The 20,769-nt window shown below is 43.4% G+C and overlaps 1 protein-coding gene across 2 annotated transcripts in view; it reads right to left on the reverse strand.

The window, feature by feature from the left end:
- Positions 1-20,769, reverse strand: part of LOC140248855 (dual specificity calcium/calmodulin-dependent 3',5'-cyclic nucleotide phosphodiesterase 1C-like) — a 322,620-nt gene that overhangs the window by 222,777 nt on the left and 79,074 nt on the right. For both annotated transcript variants that reach the window (XM_072329915.1, XM_072329916.1), the window contains exon 2: positions 6,021-6,071. In XM_072329915.1, coding sequence (XP_072186016.1) covers positions 6,021-6,071 — 51 coding nt within the window. The remainder of the gene's footprint in view (positions 1-6,020; positions 6,072-20,769) is intronic.

Here is a 20,769-nt window from a genome sequence, read left to right on the forward strand (position 1 = left end):
ATGGATCTGAATCCCCACAGCTACAACTGTTAAAGTACTGCTGGCATAACATGACCAGCAGCAGCAAGATAGCACAGTGAGATATTAGGCACTTTCATTGCTGCTAAAGGAGTAGTAACCTCTAGAATTCAAAGTCCACTGAATGAGCTGGAGTTTGATGTTTGAGAGAACAGGAGATTAACTAGCCCTAGTACCTAAACGAGTAACAACTCAAATTTAACTTATAACCCTTGTGATAACACTAAACATTTGCAAATTTGTTTTATTATACCCTTGGTGAGCTAGGGGCAAAAATGAGATAGATTTAGGTGTTATAATGTAAAACACCGAACCCTACTTAAAGAATCTGTGGTATATTTGACCTAGTATATGTTCAAATACTTTCATATACTTTGAAAATGTTGTTACAATGCAGGTCTGCCTATCTGGGTAGCTACACAGCCATCATTCCCACTTAACAGCAGCAGCCTTTGTCTCTTCTTTGTTCCTGAACTAAGCTGGAAATAGCCACATAACCCTGACAGCTGTGGGGAAACAGTCAATAATGGGCAAAGCTCACCTGGATTTCTGTAGGATATTTGCCATTTGCTTCAATGTACAGAAAGGTAGATAAAGGAGATAGGAAAGGTTAGCCTAACTGCAGTTGCACCAAAATATAAGTTTTACTATTGACCACAATTTGGCAGCAAAGGAAGTACTGTTCTCCACTGTGAAGATGAAGTTACTAACTGCCCTCAAACTAATCATTCGTGATTAGTGAACGTGAAAGGCTCCATCCTAAAAAACACCTGGTTTGTGATATATATACCAATGATAACAATCTGGCTCTTCAGTTATTGCTTAACTCCTTGTCCTCAAATGATGCCAATTTTTATGCCATTCAGCCAGGATGATTTTGAATGTTTGATCTGCACTCTACTGACTGTTCAACGAAAACACAGCATAGCAGAATAGATAAAAGCGTCCTCAGCAAAAGTTCAGGTACTATCAATTTAACTCAGCACATACCAAGGATATTAATGCCCCTGCTCCAGCAGGGGGACTGGACTAGATGATGTTTTGAGGTCCTTTCCAATCCCTGAGATTCTGTGATTTCCCTTCCTTTTCACAATAATTCCAATTTTCCTTCCTATTCCAACAGTTATCATACTACAGTGTCATGACCATGCAGTCTTTTTTCACTTTTCTCTATGTCATTATGCTTTTTAAACTTTGTTTAGCTGTTAGTTTTAATAATAATAATAATAATAATAATAATAATTAATAATAATAATAATAATCTGTTTATGGCATGACTTGCCTCAAATCCATTCCAAGCTATTTGTTGTCCATTAAAAAATGACCATTTACCCATCTTGTTTCAGCACATCCTTGAATTATTTACAAGATTTGTTCAGTATGGTTGCTGCTCTGTGTTTCAACATGTACCGGTTCAATTTGCTCATACAATGGCTTTGCTATCTTAAGAGCTCAGAAGGTGAGAACTTAGACCTAAATTCTGCTCCTTCATTAACTGACTTGAAGATGCTTTCCTACTGGTAGTTTAAAATGTATTTTACTGTCTTCTGTGGAACTTGGTGTTTCAATATATGTACTGTACTGTAGTGACTGTCTATGCCCACTATCTGTTGATACCGCAAACTGGATACTGACCTGGTTCAATAGTTAGACTACAATTAAAATGCCTTCTTCAGGCAACTAAACCTGTTTGCTTTTTTATTTATTTATTTATTTATTTATTTATTTATTTTTAATTATTTTCAGAGTTTATTTCCTATCAGCTGCTACTTTGGGATAACTTAGTCTCACACTTCAGTGTTTTTAAGTCTGCCATGTCTGAGTCTGTTGCTTTTCAGGATACAGTCAACTTGAAGTAAGTAAGGAAAACTTTCTCTTACTGACCTGCTAATAAGCATGTCCCCTATGGGGACAGGCTGAGAAATTTGGGGCTCTTCAGCCTGGATAAGGCTCCAGGAGTACCTTGCAATAGCCTTCCAGTACCTGAAGGGGGCCTATAGGAAAGCTGGGGAGGGACTTTCTATATGGGCATGTAGTGACAGTACAAGGGGAAATAGCTTTAAAATAGGAGAGGGTAGATTTAGACCAGGTATCAGGAAGAAACTTTACTGTGAGGGTGGTGAGACACTGGAACAGGTTGCCCAAAAGAGGCTGTGGATGCCCCCTCCCTGGAAGCATTCAAGGCCAGGGTGGACAGGGCTTTGAGCAACATGGTCTAGTGGGAGGTATCCCTGCTATAGGCAGGTTGGAACTGGATGATCTTAGAGGTCCCTTCCAAGTCAAGCCATTCTATGACGTGATTCTATGATAATGCTTGTATCCCTTTTTATTAACAATTAAAACAATAAAAAGTTCTAACATGGAAAACAAACCTGTTTTTGAACAAGAACAAATCCAATACTTGAAAAGTGTGGCAGAGGCTATATTTGTGCTATTTTACCTCTGTATGCTGATTGCAAATTGACTGATTTCATATATACTACATGATTTTCTTAGTTGGGGATTCTGGCTGACTTTAAAGGAAGCAGTGGCCCCTGCATCTGATTACCTTCAGTGGTTCCAGCACAGCAGTTGCATGTTTTTTAATCATATTTGATCTATTTATATTTACAAAGAACATGAAGAATTACGACGAGCGGTCAACCTGATTGCAGACATACTTAATCAGAGTTCATGGTCGCTGATCTCCAAAGGAGATCTGAAGGGCTACAAGTACTTCCATTTTTTCCAAAGGAGGCTTGTCAAAAGTATTTAAACTACCCACATCAAAATGCTTTAAGTTGTTGTTTGTACACTGACAAATGGATTCACAAAGTTCATGGAAGCAAAATATGGTACTTAGGGTTTTCTGTCTATGGAATGAGTGACTGAAAAAACACTTACCCAGAACTTATCCTGTGGCCTACCATCCTGGACAGAAGATATTAGCTTTTAATGAATGTAGGTTAAGAGAATGTGACAGGGCACTGGAATCACCATATGAGATTCTGAATTGTAGTACTACTGAAGTGTCACTTCCACAAGTAAGAAATGCAAACAGGATCTGATAGGAAGTTGTATTTCCCAACTCAGTGCTTTTCTGCAGCCTGCTTTTTGAACCACAGCCGGGCTTTCAAAACTCAGTATTTGGAGGTATCTAGCTTAGAGTAAAAAGAGAGAGAAAGGGTTTCCACACTTCCAAGTGACAGCCAGGGCCAGATGATTGCCATTCATACAGTCAATGAGTGGAAACAATGGATGGGTTGAGAAGACAACCTTTACACTGTTTTAGCGGCTCACTCTACAGCATTTTGTCACAGGAATCAAAACTGCTCTCTCACTGTTTAATTTAAGTGTTCGTGTTACTGATATCTAAATGAAATGCATGATTTCTAGGTCAAATATTGAAATCTTGTACTACAAAATGGTTGTTATAGCTTTTTGTTGTCGTTCTTTCCTGCAGAATGGGAAGAGCGTGTGTTTGGAGGTATAGGTGGTAAGTAGGTGAAAACTAATGGCAATCAGTACTATTTTAAAAAGAGGAAGTGCCACCTGAACAGGAGAACACTTGTATGTGCTGTACAGAGAGGCTGTAAAGTTTCTGCATGTTCAAAATGCAACTGAAAAAATGCTGGGCAAGTGGCTCCAGCTGACCTTGCTTGAGTAGGATTTTGGACTAATTGATCTCAAGAGGTCCACTACAATCTGAATGACTCTAGAGTCACACTGCCTTCTCCTATGATTCTATGATTCTATCAAGGAACAACTGGATGTTGTGTTGAGGGACATGGTTTAGTGGGAGCTATTGGTAATAGGTGAATGGTTGGACTGGATGATCTTTTAGGTCTTTTCCAACCATGGTGATTCTATGATTTTAGCTTTGCAGGACTGCTGTGGTGTGCTGCCTTTGATGGGAACAGCCATCACCTAAAGGAAGACAAGCAATTGCTTCTATAGCCTGATAAATGTTAGTGATAGAAGTCGTCAAGCAGGATAGCTAATAAAGAAGGTGGTAGAAGCAGTGAGAAGATATTACAAGACATTACAGCACTATGTGCCCCAAGATTGTGAGAAGGCTGTGAGCTGTCCTGAAAATACTTCCCCAGTCACCTGCAGTTGTTGATTTTTAGTGGGGGAATATTTAACTGGATAATAATAGGAGCTAGTGAACTTACTGCTTATTAAAATACAGCTAATAAATTGAGTACAGCTAATAGATAGGGTTTCCCAGAAAAGCTGTGGATGCCCCAACCCTGGAGGAGTTCAAGGCCAGCCTGGATGGGGCCCTGGACAGTCTGATCTCATGGGTATCAACCTGCCCATTGCAGGGGGGTTGGAGCTCAATCATCTTTAAGGTTCCTTTCAACCTGAGCCATTCTATGATTCTCTGATGATTCTTTGATAAGCTAGTTGAATCTTTACATTCTCAGCCTGACTCCAAAATCACTAAATTAAAATCCTAACAGTGAAAGTCTACTTTACACTTTGAATGATTCTGCTCCTTCCCTATGCTATTTTTTTGTTGTTGTTGGGTTGTTTTTTTAAACGTATGTGTTCCCCCCTGCACTGCATTTCCAACACTCCAAGCAGCTTGTGGCCTTGATCTCACCTCCTCCCTTAACCCCATGTAGCACTAGGTTATACAAGAGGGCCTTACAATGGAGGTTTCTCCATTTTCATTCACCTAACAGCATCCACTGGTCAGTTCTCTTCCATGTAATGCAAGTTAGCCCAACCTCCACAAGAAAGCCAACATTAAAGCAGTAACAGAACTTGTTTGCTCCTGGGTTTCAGACTTAAACTCTACAGACAAACCCCCCAAAACAATAATCTTATGAGCACCTAATCCGAACTAAAATGCCAGCTCAGTTTACAATGATGTGGCATTACAGCTGACCTACTAGGCAGACAATATTCAGCATCAAGTGCTCATAACCTGAGCATCTTGGAACAAATGGTATTTGGGCTGAATCTCCTTAAAATAATATCTAGGATCCATGATGGACAAAAGCAAAGTGATAAAAAACTCAAAACATCTGCATTTCCATTTACATCCTTTGTGAATTCCTTTGTCAGAAGCATTTTCAGCATTCAAGCAGCCAACAATGAATAACAGAGCCCTCTTTTAACCTTCATGTCCCGAAACATGAAGGAAAATAAACCCTAAATCAGGTATACGGAAAGCTAGTACAGTTTTCTTAGTCCTGCTCAATCTGTTCCATCATCTCATAAATCACTACACGTGACACTTATAGCCACAGTAGTTTCGTCTCTATCCTCCGCACTAATGGTTGTGTGAGGTATGGTATGTTCCGAGCGCCATCCTGTGCCTATGCGAAGTACTGCACATAGACGTGAATCTGATGTCTCGACCTGTATGTACCGCATGACGATAACAGCAAGTGCCCTCTTTTAATGAGAATGGGATTTTCTCGGCTAAGTGATCACTAACCGTCATGAAACTTCGTGCGTTATAAATAGGATTTCCTATCTTCCTCTTCTTTCCTATATAATTCATCATATGTTTTCAATGATCCATATGGTCAAATGCATGTTCAGATGGTACTACAGTAGAAGATGTGTCCTTTTGTTTAAACCTGAAGCACTCAAGCCCCAAGTCATATATTCAGTTCCCAACCCTGCCACGTGGTGTCAATGGTGATGAAGTATTGGTCTGATTTGAACACACTTTGCATTGCATATAGTATGCAATTTCTAAGGCTTAACCTAAATCTTTGTAGCCACTGCTGTCAACTTCAGCTGCCTTTCTGACACAGATTCACAACCTTTTATGTTTGAAGTGACTGTACTGCCCCAAAGCCTTCCTTCCATTCTTTTAAATTCACATCAGTGCTGTTTAGTAAGACTGGATTTCTGTAAAACACACATTTTCTGCCAAGTACTATCGTACTTCAGTTCAGTACTGTAAATGAACTGTAATGATAAGGGATTAAAGAGATTAAAAGACATATTGAATGTGTAAATAGACAAATCATCTAGTTAAAATTAAGAAGTCTACTTACGGGCAAATCGTGAAAGTGGTCGTGCATTTTTGTCTCCAGTCTCATTTGCAACTGAAAGGAGAAAAGACAGAGAAACAAAAAGCATTAAAGTGCTCTGTTATCTGAAATTACTAATATTACCGATTTTCATGCATATAAATGAGAGACAACTACTCACGGCAATTGCAGTTGGATATGTATGCATAGGTATAACACAAATAGGTGGGGTTTAGTACATAGCAATATATGATTAAAGTCATCCTTACAGATTCTACTTCATATCACAGATGTATCACGAAATGTATTTATTATATATCATTCATGTATATGTTATATCAAAATATCATTTTTGCCCTTTACATTCAGGAGCACAGTAAGAAAAAAAAAAGTAAGATTTTTCTGCCTCTAAAAGGAAATGCATTAGTCCAGAGGAACATTTAGTAGCAAAATTAAATGAAATGTAAGGATCTACATACAGGAATCCTGGGACATTTGGAACTGCAAATAGATTATTATCTAGGATAAGAGCAACACCATACAAATCCTGCTTTTTCCTGCCTCGGATTCACATTGCCACAGCTCCCAACATTTATATGACCCTGACAATATACAGCGAGTCAAAAACATAAATGACTCTTTAGGATTCTCAAACTATTGAACTATAGAAAAAAAAAATGAGTTATCAAGGAGATAAACTACCATCCATGACTAATTTATTATAGCTAGAGTAATCATGAGGATCAGCTCTGATGAGCATTACGAGTGAGCATATAAACCTTGACAATTCTTTATTTAAAAATGCTCCTTTCCAGAGATGAAACCAGTCAAGATAAGAAATAACATAAAAGGTTGCAAAACATGACTAGAACACAGACTTGTAGGTCCCTAGCACAATAATGATGTCAGCTAAACAGTTATGCTCTCCTTTAGGCCAGAAAAGATTTTAAGCAAATTTATTTCTTCCAGCAAGTCTTAAGGTTGTCAGCTTCAGTTTGGTGTTATTTAGGAATTACATCCAGTATCCTTCCAGCTTTCACTGCTTCCCCTACAGACTTTACCCACTGTTTAAGAAGCTCCAGTATTCACTACTCATATAGAATTATAGATTATCCTAAGTTGGAAGGGGCCTACAAGGGTCACTGAGTCCATCTTCTAGCTCCACACAGGGCCATTCAAATCCTATGTCTGAGAGCACTGTCCAAACTCTTCTTGAACTCTAGCAGCCTGGGGCCATAACCAATGCACTGGGGAGACTGCTCTAGAGCCTAACCATCCTCTGGTGAAGAATCTTACCCCAACACTCAACCTGGCCCTCCCCTGATACAGCTCCATGCCATCCCCCCAAGTCCTGTTGCTGTCACCAGAGAGCAGAGCCCAATACTGCCCCTCTGCTCCCTGCGAGGAGCTGCAGTCGCCATGAGGCCTCCTCTCAGCAACTCTGCTCTGGGCTAGACAAATGCAGAGACTTCAAAAACTCCTCACACATCTTGCTCTCTAGACCCTTCAGCATCTTCATAGTCCTCCTCTGGATGCTAACAGTTCTCATAGAATCACAGAATGGCTCAGGTTCAAGCAAACCTCAATGATGTTATCGTTTCAATCCCCTCGCCAAAGGCAGGTTTACTACCCACTAGGATCAGGCTTCCCAGGATCCCATCCAGCCTGGCAGTGAACACCTCAAGGGATGGGGCATCCACAGTCTTTCTGGGCAGCCTGTGCCAGCGCCTTACCACCCTTAGAGAAAAGCTTTCTTCCTAACATCTAAGCTAAATCTCCCCTGTCTCAGTTTAAAACCATTCCCCCTTTTCCAATCACTATCAGAACATGTAAAAATTCAGTCTCCCTCCTGCTTACAAGCTCCCTTCAAGTACTGAAAGTCTGCAGTGAGGTCTCCCAGGAGCCTTCTTTACAGACTGATTAAGCCCAGCTCCTTCAGCCTTTCTTCATAGGAGGGGTGCTGACCACCAGGACCCCCAAATCCTTCTCCACAGGCTGCTCTCAGTGAGTCATTCTTCCAATCTGCATTCATATCTGGAATTGCCTCAATACAAGTGCCCTTCATCATTAAACCTCAATAGATTCTCCTGTGTCCACTTTTCAAGCATATCCAAGCCCCTAAAGACAGCATCCCTTGCTTCTGCTGTGTCAACCACACCACTCAGCTTGGTGTCATCAGCAGACTCAATCCCACTGCCTGTGTTACTGAAAAAGATGTTAAAGAGCACTGGTCCCAAGATGGACCCCTAGGGGACACCACTTGCAACTGGCCTCTACCTGGACATAGAGCTGTCAACCACAACCCTCTGGGCTACAGCCATCCAACCAATTCTTTGGCCACCAAATAGTCCAGCCTTCAAATCCATAACTTTTCCATTTAGAAATAAGGACACTGTGCAGGACTGTATCAAAGATCTTGCACAAGACCAGGCAGACAGCATCAATTTCCCTTCATCTTCTGATGTCATCACTCTGCCATAGAAGGCCACCATATTGATTAGGTACAATCTGCCTTCGGTGAAGCTGTGCCAGCTGTCCTGGATCACCTCAACACCTCATATGTGTCTTAACAGCTCTTCCAGGAGGATCCACTACATCATCTTCCCCAGCACAGTGAGGCTCACTGGCATGTAGTTGACCAGGTCCTCTCCCTTTCTTGATATGGGAGTGATGTTTCTGACTTTCCAGTCATGCAGCACTATGCCTGACAGCCACAATGTTTCAAATATGATGGAGAGTGGCTCAGCATCCACCTCAGCTAGTTCCTTCAGAACCCTAAGATGCATGTCATCTGACCCCGTAGACTTGTACATATTCAGTCTCTTGAGGTGGTCTCAGACTTGCTTTGCTCTTAGTCTAGAAGGGACTTTGCTCCTCCAGACACCACTTAGATGTTCAGGGACACAAGAGACATGAGAAGCCTGACTGGCCATGAAGACCAAGGCAAACAACTCATTAAATACACCAGCCTTCACTGAGTCTGAAGAAGCCACATCACCCTTTTCACTTTTCAGAAAGGATGCACTCTCCTTTGCTTGTCTCTTCTGCTTACCTTATCTAAAGAATCCCTTCTAGTTTTTACTATCCCTTGCCAAGTTTAATTCCGTCCCCACCTTGGCTTTCCTAACTCCATTCCTACATCCCTATAAAATATAGCATCCCTACATTTTTCCCAGGCCGCTCATCCCTTCTTCCATTAATGTTTTATGTCCTTATATTCTGGTGCCCAAAACTTCACATAGAGACCAAGATGAGGCTGCACAGCACAGAGCACAGTGAGACAATCCCTTCCCTCACCTGGATGGCAACATGGGCCTGACGCACCACCCCCAGGTACGGCTGGCCCTGCAGACTGCTCTCCAGTCTCTCATCCCTGGATCTGTACATATATTCCAGGTTGTTCCTCTCCAGGTAAAGAATTTAGCACTTTATCTTGTTCTACTTCATGCAGCTGCTGACTGCCCAACCCTCTAGTTTGTCTGTATGCATTTATATGTTTCTGCAAGGTCCCTTCACCCTCAGATGAGTCAACAGCTCCTCCCAATCTTGTGTTGTTCCAAGTCTTCTATCCAAGTTATGAAAAAGTTAAAGAGAAATAGCCCCTAAAACAGATATCTGCAGAACTCTACTGGTCACCCTGATGTAAATCCATTTACTGTAACACTTTGAGACCAACCCATCAGCCACTTGGTCACCAAATGTGTTATGTATCTGCCTTAAGGCTGGGCATTTTGTCCAGAAGGACACTGTGAGAAACAGTACTAAAAGCTTTTCTGAAATCCAAAAGGATCACATATGCTGTTTTCCCTTGGACATTAAGGTGAGTAACTGACATAAAAGGAGATTTGGTTCATTACACAGAACTTAGCCCTCATGAATTCGTGCTGGCTGTGACTAATGACTGCATTCTTTCATGTCTCTTTCAACGACTTCCAGAATAACCTTCTGTAGAATCTTGCCAGCCACCAAAGTGAAGAGTTGCTCATTAACAAGTCACTGCATCGTTTTGCTCCCATTAGCCAGTAGATGGTGCCCTTAAAACGTGCCAATCACTGAAGGTGCTGGAAGCACTGAGCAAGCAAAGGAAGTTTTCTGTACCTCTCCCTGAATTAGCTTAAGGACTGCAAAAGCTCTCCTGCTGCAACCAGACAGACAGACTGGGAGACTCGGCTTCTACAGGCACAGTCATACGGACACTTTTCCAACAGGGACTTCAAAAAGTTTTAGAGGAAAATATCAGAAAAGTTCAGAAAGCTTCTTACATTTCATATCTATTTCTTCTTGGTCCATCCACAAAATATGACATTGGTGCTTCCTCATCATATCCTGAGGAACTTACCTGGCAAGCAGAAGAAGGGGCCCTGTGGTCTCCCAGGTACCACAGGATGCCCTTCCTTGGCAAGCACAAACCCCAGCCAGGTATACTCTCCTATATGAAGAGACCAGAGTGACTGCACAGTTAGGAAAGTCCAGAGCACGTTATTTCAGAGTCAAATCTGCTTTTGGTTGAGATGATGGCATGCTGAAGGAGAGGCAGAAGCATCCTGCATCCAGGCCTGGGGCCCCCAGAACAGAAGGATGCAAAGCTGTTGGAACAGGTCCAGAGGAGTGCCACAAAGATTACCAGACGGCTGGAACACCTCTCCTATGAATGCAGGCTGATGGAGCTGTGTTGTATTAGGCGAAATACGGGGATATCGGGCTGTCACGCGACAGGCCCTCCCTAATTTCTGGAAGGATCGATGACGCGTACAAGAGAGGCGTACACGAAGGGCGTAGGTTATATAAGTGTGTGTTTGCTTTAAGAAATCGCCATTTTACCACTCACCCTCTTGGTGTTATTTCGGTAATTGGCCCAGCTGCGGACTTCTAGGGTCTTAAAGTCTACAAATGGTGACCCACCGACGTGATAAGCTGCGATTTATAACAGTGTAGACTGATAAGGAAACTTAGAAAACCTAGAAGAGACGGGGGCAGCTGTTAGCATAACGGCAAGGATCCTACCACGGGCGGCGGTTCATTTCCCTTTGCCGCGGGTGGTAGAAGCCCGGGACGGAGAGATCGTGGCCAAGATTCTTCGTCGGGGGAGAGACAGAGAGCGCTCAGAATCCCCAGGATCTGTCTGGGAAGCGCCCGGGGGCGGCCGGAGACGTGGGCCGGGGCGACATGGAAGCCGTTATTAAGGTAATTCTTCATGCCTGTAAACTTCACTGTGGAAAACAGACTCCTTCTAAGAAGGAGGTTACAGCAGTCCTCTTGCTGCTGGAGAAAGAAGGACTATTAGTATCCCCCTCTGATTTATATAACCCTGACAACTGGGATAGAATTACGACCGCGTTATCTCAGCGAACGCTAGCCATCCGTAGGGTGTCGGAATTCAAGGTCTGGGGATTTATCTTAGAGGCGTTGAAAGCGGCTCGGGAGGAGAAACTCGCAATCCAGCGTGCTAGGGAGCTATTGGGGTTGGAGGCGGGGGGGAATCTTGTCTCTTCTGCAGGTTCGGAAGGGGCCAAGATGGCGCCGGCCTCCTCGTCTCCACCCAATGCTTCACCTTCGAGAACAACCCAGAAGGAAGTTGCGCAAGACCGCTCTGACCAGGACGACACCCAGCCCCCACCTCCTTATCCTGCTCGGAACCTATATCCTTCCTTGAAACCTTTTAGGGACGAAGGGGGAGGACGGCCCCCTGAGGAATGTGGTGATGTCAGTAATGGAGCTGATAACAGCGGGCAGCGGGTGGGCGGTACCTCCCCACCGTCAGGTTCTGCCTGCCAAAGTGTTCCCTCCCAAAAGGGGGTGGATCACTCCGCCCCACAAGATAGTGAGCGTGGCTGTGGGTGTGGTGATCTGAAGCGGGCAGCCCAAGAGCCCGCCCAGGGGGGATGTGGCCCCACAGCACCCCCCCTCGTGAGCCCGCCCACACTCACTGATTGGGCTCGGGCGACAGAAGATCTCCAGGCAGCTGACCCGGCAACAACAACGTTTGCCCTTCCGATAGTTGTAAAGCAGGAGGGTTCAGCGTGGACCCCTCTGGATACCAAGGCGATTACTCGCCTTGCTGAATTAGTTAAGAACAAGGGTCTGCGTTCTCCGGTGACTATGTCGGCTGCTGAGGCTCTTATGGCCTCAAGTCTTTTACCGTATGATGTGACCAACCTGATGCGGGTCATTCTTGAACCCGTGCAGTATACTCTGTGGTATGATGAATGGAATAGATTGCTTCAGGTTGTGGTGGCAGAGGCGAATCGCAATGCTGACCACCCAGCCAATGAACGTGAAGGTGAGGGCCGAGGGGCTAGAGTCACCCGGACCACTCTCCCTCGCCTTCTGGGTTTAGCAGATGGTATGGTGGGATCTCCTGATGGCCAGGCAAGGACGCTTAGAGCAGGGGAGCTGGCTGCGCTTACAACTGCAGCCCTCACAGCCCTGCGGACAGTGGCTAAGGTCGCAAAGCCTGTGCTACCATGGACTGACATCAAACAGGAGCCCTCTGAGTCATTCTCTGATTTTGCAAATCGTTTGCTTCGTGCTGTTGAGGGGTCTGACCTGCCCGAGGACGTTCAGTCCTTGGTCGTGATAGATTGCCTCAAGCAGAGATCGCTTCCGGAGATTCAACAGATAATTAGAGCGGCGCCTGGGACTTTGACCACCCCAGGGCAAATTATTAAGTATGTGTTAGACCATCAGAAAAGCACCCCACTGACTAGTGAGAGTTTTGCGACCGCATCCCCTCTCGACCCCTCTCCTTTGTCATTGGGGGGCGGGGAGTGCGGGCGCGCGGTTAATTCCAGTGGTTGGAGAAGTAGGCGTGTTCCAGACCCGGGGGGAGCGCAAACATGGTGCTATCCCGGGGGGGGGAGTAGCCAGGTCCAAAGGGGACCGACAGGGCCCGCAGCTGCAAGTTGTTCGCTCGCTGTGGCTCCTGCTGCCTGCCTGTCATGCAGGGGACCGGGGCTCGATTCGCCGGCGCGGAGCCGCTCCGCCTTCCGGCATCGGGCTGCTGGCTGCTGCCGAGAGTTTCGTTTGCCTCTAGCTTTAAACACAGCGGAAACTTTAACAGCGCATAGCCCTGTGCTCTCTCATGACACTGAAAGCCTCGCATGCGTGATTCTCAAGTGGGTGCAATACACACTCTGGAAAGAAGGGTGGATGACAGAGCTTGGGAGAGTGTTGGCAGCTGAGCAGGATGATTCCTTTCACCCTGTGCATGGTATAGGCATGCAGGGGAGGATTAGAGCAGAGTGCTTGGGATATAAGTTTAGTCCTGAGATAATGCAGCTGGTGGATCTTGATATTCAACCACATGTAAAGACACTATGGGATGTGCAGAATATGGTAGGAACCCTCCAGTGGGTTCGGAGTGCTTTGGGAATGCCTTCAGGATTGAGGAAACCCTTGTATGGTCAGCTAAAGGGATCCGATGCAGAAGAACTCAAAAATCGGTCTAATGGAAAGGCCTGCAGTTTGGCAAAAGATCGTACAGAGCTGCATGGAAGGATCGCTTGTGCAGCATGAGACTCTTAGTCTCAGGGCAATGGTTTGGCAGGATTCCAACAGTAGTTGGCAGGCTGCTGTCTTCACAAACAGAAAGGTCAGCGTGCAGATGCTTGAGGTGATGGCTGTAACAGCTGCAGTGCACCTCTGGCGAATGATACCCTCTAACATTGTTGCAGATTCCATCTTTGCAGTCAAGCAGTTGGCCCGGATGGGCCAGGAGGGTCTCTCAAGTACAGAGGCTGCTGGAACTCTGGAAGAGGCCTTGGTCTTCCGCACAGCTCCTGTTGCACCCTTACGTGTGTGTGATCACTCTGGGGTGCCAAGCCTTTTTGCCACAGGTAATGCAACAGCAGATAAAGTTACCAGCACACCTGTCATTGGCCTGGGATCGCTGCAGATCTGGCAAATGGATGTCACCTGGGAGCCTTGCTTGTCTCCCTGCCAATGGTGGGTTATTGCTGTGAGTACCTCCTCTACTGTCATTATGGCCACTCAGCATGTCAGGTCTGGCTCGACCGCAGTCCGATACCATTGGACAATCGCTGTTGCTGTGGTTGGTTTACCCAGCCACGTTAGGACTCACAATGGGTCCTGCTTCATTTCTCGCTTTACTGACTATGGGAAGTGGGATAAGAGTTCTTTCTTTACAGGAGCAGTCAATGGGGAATCTGGTACCTGAGGTTGTTCTGCTCCTGTTGGTCTCAGTGATAGGTATCGCTCGAACAACAAGTGCAGGGACCTTTGGGATTCAGTCAGGAATTGTTGGGTCTCAGCCAACAGTAGATTCACATAATCTGTGGTTGCAACTTCACTTATCTCTTAAGGTGTGATCTTCTTGTCCTATAGGTTGAGATTCTAGTTACCTAGTCACTACATATCGAGTACGCGTTAATGCAACGATGGTGCATGTTGCCATGTGCTGATGAGCTGAGGGACGCTATCGAGGATATGGACAGAAAGACTTTGACGGATGTTCACCATACAGAGAAGATGCATCAGGCGTAAGAAGAATGAAGAGGGATGGAAAACATCGCGGATGAGAATTGCTTCTCGAAAGGTTCTTGACAAGAAGAGGACTATTCAGTCACTTGCTCCACACAGTTGTGGTGGTGTTTTCATAACATGGTTGTGCCTTATGCTACTAATTATATTATAGAGAGTTTGTTAAGGTTTAGTTAAGGGTTTGTTAGGAATCTGTAGTCTTGCGTATTGTAACGGGTTAAGTTCTCTTAGCATGGGGAGGGGGAGATGTTGTATTAGGCGAAATACGGGGATATCGGGCTGTCACGCGACAGGCCCTCCCTAATTTCTGGAAGGATCGATGACGCGTACAAGAGAGGCGTACACGAAGGGCGTAGGTTATATAAGTGTGTGTTTGCTTTAAGAAATCGCCATTTTACCACTCACCCTCTTGGTGTTATTTCGGTAATTGGCCCAGCTGCGGACTTCTAGGGTCTTAAAGTCTACAGAGCTGGGCTTGATTTTTTACCATAGAGGAATGCTCTGGGGAGATCTCATTGTGGCCTTCCAGTACATGAGGGAAACTTATAAACAGGAGATGACTCATTCTTACTTATAGTGACTGAACAAGGGGGAATGGTTTTAAACTAAAAAAAAAGGGGAGATTTAGATTAGATGTCAGAGAGTAATTGCTCTGTGGGAGAATGCTGAGGCACTACCACAGGCTGCATGCCCCATCCCTTGAGGTGTACAAGGCCAGGCTGGATGTGGCCTTGGGCAGCCTTATCTAGTGAGTGGCAGCCCTGCCGATTGCAGCAGGAGGTTGGAACTAGATGGGCTTTAAGATCCCTTCCAACCCTACCTATTCTACAATCTTCTATAGTGAAAGAGCTGACTCAATATAAACTATGACCATTTCTGTAAGGAGATGTTCTGCTAACACTGCTATAGCTGATGTAAAAATGACAATCAGATAGGCTTTGTCTTCAACTCGGTGCTGTCAGCTTGTACTGGGGAGGCTGGACTGGTCCATTCTGTGGTCTTCAGCATCTCTCTGGATCACAGTCTAGGTAAAACCTTAATATGCACTAGTATTTATGTTGGGACATCTGGTGAACCTAATAGAACCTGAAGGCTAATTAACTGCACTCTTTCCCTCCTTCAAGTATTTTCTCTACTCGGGTAGTAGATGGCACTCCTGGGTCACTAGGGCTCCAAGTGCACATAAGATCTCAGATGTTTGCCACCTACCAACCGGATATTGCAGCAAGAGTTTCAAAGCACTCCACCTAACATCCGTGTTTGGGAAGGCCAGCTCACATAGTCATGACATCTAACAGAACAGGTGTTGTTAAACCTCTCAAATATAAGCATTTTCCAGTTCCAGACCACATACTTGCTTTTAATGCTTTCCAAACATCTGATTGTGTAACATGCAGAATCTTTCCATCTGCTGTACAGTGATCCAGAGCTGCAAACTCAGGTAACACAGCAAAGCAATAAGTGGGACAGAGAGCTGTGGATGTTGGTCCTGAACTACTGGCAAGATTCCTAGCACAAGTAAGCTAATTGCTGCCTAGGAACTTCATGGGACCAATGAAGTGCATGCACAGTTAAGATCTCAGATGGGTTTAGCCTTGCAGTCAGAAAGGGAAGGCACCAGAGACTTCTGTGTTTATTTTGTATGAGTATCTTAGATTTTACATGATGCAGTTTTCACTGTGGAACATGTGCATATATACCCTAACACTGTCTCACAGGATCTTCTGAAGACATGAGGAACTAGCAGATCTATACATGTAACATGTAGATGAGGGAAAGCTTTTAATCCAGAAGGACAGGTGAGGCAGTTTCAGAAACATAAGATCAAATATCCCATCAGCTTTGTGGTTTTGTTGCTCTCTTTTTTTAATAAAAAGTATTAAAGATAAAAATAAGAATTACTACATACAGACATTAACCATATCATATATTTTATGAGAGCAGCTCTGAAAGTAACACCTCCTATTTTATTATGTTGATCCACAACATCACAGGTGGATGTTGGTGGTATGGTGGTAGAAGCTGAATTTTCTCACCAATATTCCACTATGTTGTTGCCACGTGACAGATGGCAGCAAAGGGGTAGTCTGACAAAATGGCGTCTGATGTGGAAGCGTGGCTGAAGGGGTGTCAGTGAATTCCTCCACGCTGAAAAAGGCACCCACTGACATTCATCCACACTTACTGAACATTTATGGAGACCAAACAGTGGATGTGAGCACAATGAGGCACTGGGTGGTGCATTTCAGCAGTGGTAACAGTGACATCTCTGCTGGTATGGATTTTTACAAGCATGGCAAGCGGGCTCCTGTTCAGGGCTGAGTGATGGTGGTGATTATGTTGAAAAATAGTGTTTTGTAGCAGAGAATATGCTCTTTTAAATATTGCTCTTATGCTCTTTGTATCTGCTGCAGTTTCCATGAAAATAAATAGGAGGCATTACATTTGGAGTGACCTTTATGTATGCAGCCCAATATAATTCCCGTTCATTTGAGAATTATCCCAAATAATTCAATGTTCAATCCAGGCAAGCGAAAAGGTTGCACACCTGTGGCTTAACAAATAATATTCATTCACCAAGAGAGCTGTGAGGCATCCTGTAAGGCACCCCATTAGGAAAACATGCAAAAATTACATACTATTTATGGTTGCTTGTCCAAGCAGACAACAAAATACCAGGCCTAACCAAATTCATTCCATTTCAAATGTATTATTTCATATTATAACTGCCTGAAAATCTCAAGAACATTTCCTTATTATAAAAGTATCTTCTTAGGTATGATCACTCCTTTGATTAACATGGAGTGTTCACGTGAGTTCACTATGAAGAGTCCTGAGCAGTCTTCATTTTATAACGCTTGCCCTGTTAAACTACCTTCCCTACAGCCTGACACCCTTTTCTTCAGCAGGCATCAATTTCACCAGTACACCCCCTCAGCCAATTTAGCTTTCAAGGATCCTTTGTCAAGTTTCTAGTACAATGCAAAGGAAAACATACCACTTCGTAGTACTGACTCATCAAGAATGATAGACAACAGCATATCATCCGTTTCTTGCAACTGAAGAAAGTAGTAAGAAATTCTAAAGTACAACGAAGAGGGAAAGTATATTAGATAAATATTAGATAAAATGAAAACACACATGGAGATAAGTTGGCATTGAGCATATAGTCAGAATAATTTTTCTCTGGAATATTCTATTTCTCCTTCCCCTCCATGGGAACATGTTTTGCACAACATTCCTGTTAAAACAAACAAACAAACAAACAAACAAACAAACAAACAAATCTGCATTGCTCTGAAGTCTCTAAAATGCTCCCATGTCCTCTCCCAACAGTCATCTCTTTAAAACCCAGGAGAATAAAAACCAGCATTGCAGCTGCTGAGAGAGTTGTTTACTTTTTTTTTTTTACAGACAAATCAAAGTCTTTCCCCATCACCTCTGGGAAGTCCAGAAGTTTTTGTTCTCAAAGATCGTAATGTGGTTACGTGTCTCATAAACTTATCAAGCTCTGTCTTAGAATAGCTTGTTTTGTGCATCTCATAAGACTCTGCCAGAAACTGATGGCAGTGTGGGTTATGACCTATCATTTAATTTCCAGCATAAACTTACTCACAGTCAATTTACATCAATTTCTTCTGGCACCAGCAATCTGCTTAAGCTGAAGTATTTCTTCTTTCTGGTGCTTAATCCTCCTTTGGCTTTCACACTGAAAGCCCAAATTACCCCTTTCATCATCACTTTGTGGACTAAATACATCATCATCTTCTAGTTCTTTCTTCTTAACAGAATCTTCATATCTCCTCTCCATCTTTATCGAACCTTTTCAGAGTCAATTTGATTTATTATAGGGCTCTTGAATGTGTACATTACCTTATTCTTGCCTGGCCACACGTTAGTTGAGCCGTAACACCCCCCTCATTGAAATAACAGACTCTCAGATCATAGCAGAAGTTCCTGTTTGTTATTAAGTCCTCATCAATATAATCTTTCACTCTGTACTACTAAATTCCACCCCTTGCTTTTCGCCCAATCGATCATCTGAATTGCACTGTTAGATATGCACATCTAACATTCATTCTATTCATATCTCTGTACTAGCAATGCTTTGTGTCACAAGCAGCAATTATCAGCACTTTCCTTCTTTCTGCCACAGTCATTAACAAAAATTTTAAACATGATCAATCCCACACAGAGATCAGAAGCACAATAACCCCAAAGGAAAACTCTTCTGGTGGCTTTCTTACACATTTAGAATCTAAGGCTCCTCATAAAAAAGACACCTATCTTCATGAGACTTTGGGTCTACTAAGAAGATCAGTAAAGACACCAACCATGCTAAAAACAGGACACAAACTCAACAAAAAATTTACATAAAATAAACAGCATCCTTTTGCTAATCAGAAACAACAGAGGACTTAACTTTCTCTCCAAACTTAAGATTCTAATTAGTTACTATGATTCAGTAACAAATCAACTACACAGATAGCAAAGGCACCATGTAAGACTACTCTAAATAAGAGAGATACTTCCAAGTACTTCTGGAAGGCAGGAAACTGCTCTCTTTACTGTAAAGTAATAATCAAGAGGCATATTCTCTACCCAGTATTTCCCAAAATAACTTCTTATGGATTTTTGTTGCTGCTGTTTGCCTGGCAACTGCACTGTGCACCAAACATTGTCATCCTTCATTAACTCAAAGAGGAACACCATACTTGGCTGATGATTCATGCTCCTTATGAAACGAACTTTTATACTGTAGATTGTTTGTATTTGTGATGGGAAAGCGACTTCTGGAGTGGGAGGCACTTTGTTCACTCAGGTAATTGAAGACAGTGGCTGCCTTTCTCTGAAAGGACTCTCATCCAGGCACATATTTCAGAGCTCCTGCATCTTATTGACAGCCCCTGCATTCAAGGTGTATGAGGAGAGTAATAAATAACAGAGAAACTGGTGCAAAACATCTGTGTGGAAAAACAAAAGCAAAATTGATCAACACTCTGAGCATCAGCTAAATCTCATTTAGAGGTATAGATGCAAACACAGAACTTGCAAAGTTCAGCACCTAAAGATTAGAGGAGCACTGATTCTGGACTCTGGAGATTAGGGAAAATAAGACCAGCAGATGGCTAGACCAAACCAACCTTCCACTCGCCAAGGCTCATGTTATACATATTGCAAACCTCAAAAATGAGCAGTAGTCCTACATAACCTATTCCAGTATTAACGTACATTCCATATCTTGAGTTACCCCTCAGTTTCCCAAGTTCACAGAACAAACAGATCTGCTCATATAAGCACTAGGCTCCTGTTTCCAGACTCTGCCACACCAGTCTTCAGTGTACAAGAACAGCCCCTTTGCCCCTCAGACATACAGGTAAACACAAGCTTCTGGCACGCCCAGCCACCAACAGCATGAGATGGACCCTTAAGTGCTTGATAAGAGCTTGAAAATGGCTACTAGAGAAGTTGTGAGTCAAGAGATGATGGGATAGGTTAAAAATATAATAATAATAATAATAAAATTATATAACACACATTCCTCACTGCTACAAGGTGGTGAAGATACTTTAACTTCTGGCTTCCACAGTAGGACTTTTCTTTTTTTCTGGAAGTGTACAAGCTGATTTCTGCATTTGGACTATCTGTTGTAGCAAATCCACTCACATCTTTCTCTCAAGGGTAACTATACTTCTGAAAGGCTCGCTCTACATCATGTATTTCTGTGCAGTGAATTTAAGACGGGTGGATGGAAATGTTAAGGTATGGGATTTTTAGAAGATGATTCTACCAATGAAGGTTACGATAACTTCTCAATTCCATCAGAAAATACATCACGCAAGCAATACCATAACGGATGGTATCCAACAGGGACATGGAAATTGGCATCCAATTTGGCAGCCATGCTTCCCATGTAAAAAGTCCAGTCTCATTTCAACACAGCTGAGGGGCCACTTGCCACATCTAGAAGTAAGGATGCAACACAAATATCAGGTATTACTATTATTCCCTACACAATTCCTTGTATTATGGTGACACAGGATAACGAGATACCCCAGTCTTACTAGAGCAGACTGGAATACAGAAAAAAAAAATCCAAATGAAAAAACTGCAGAACCTTCTTATCTTGGTACTTTCTTTGAGTTTCTTTGAGGCCTCTGTTTTCTCTCTACTCTGGAAACGGCACATGCAGGTGAACCCTGAAAGTTTAACAGCCTTGATTTCAAATGCTTTGGGTCAGCTGAAACATGCTGTTCTGCTCAGTGAAACCAGA

This window comes from Excalfactoria chinensis, chromosome 2 (genome assembly GCF_039878825.1).
Source record: "Excalfactoria chinensis isolate bCotChi1 chromosome 2, bCotChi1.hap2, whole genome shotgun sequence".
Taxonomy (NCBI): domain Eukaryota; kingdom Metazoa; phylum Chordata; class Aves; order Galliformes; family Phasianidae; genus Excalfactoria; species Excalfactoria chinensis.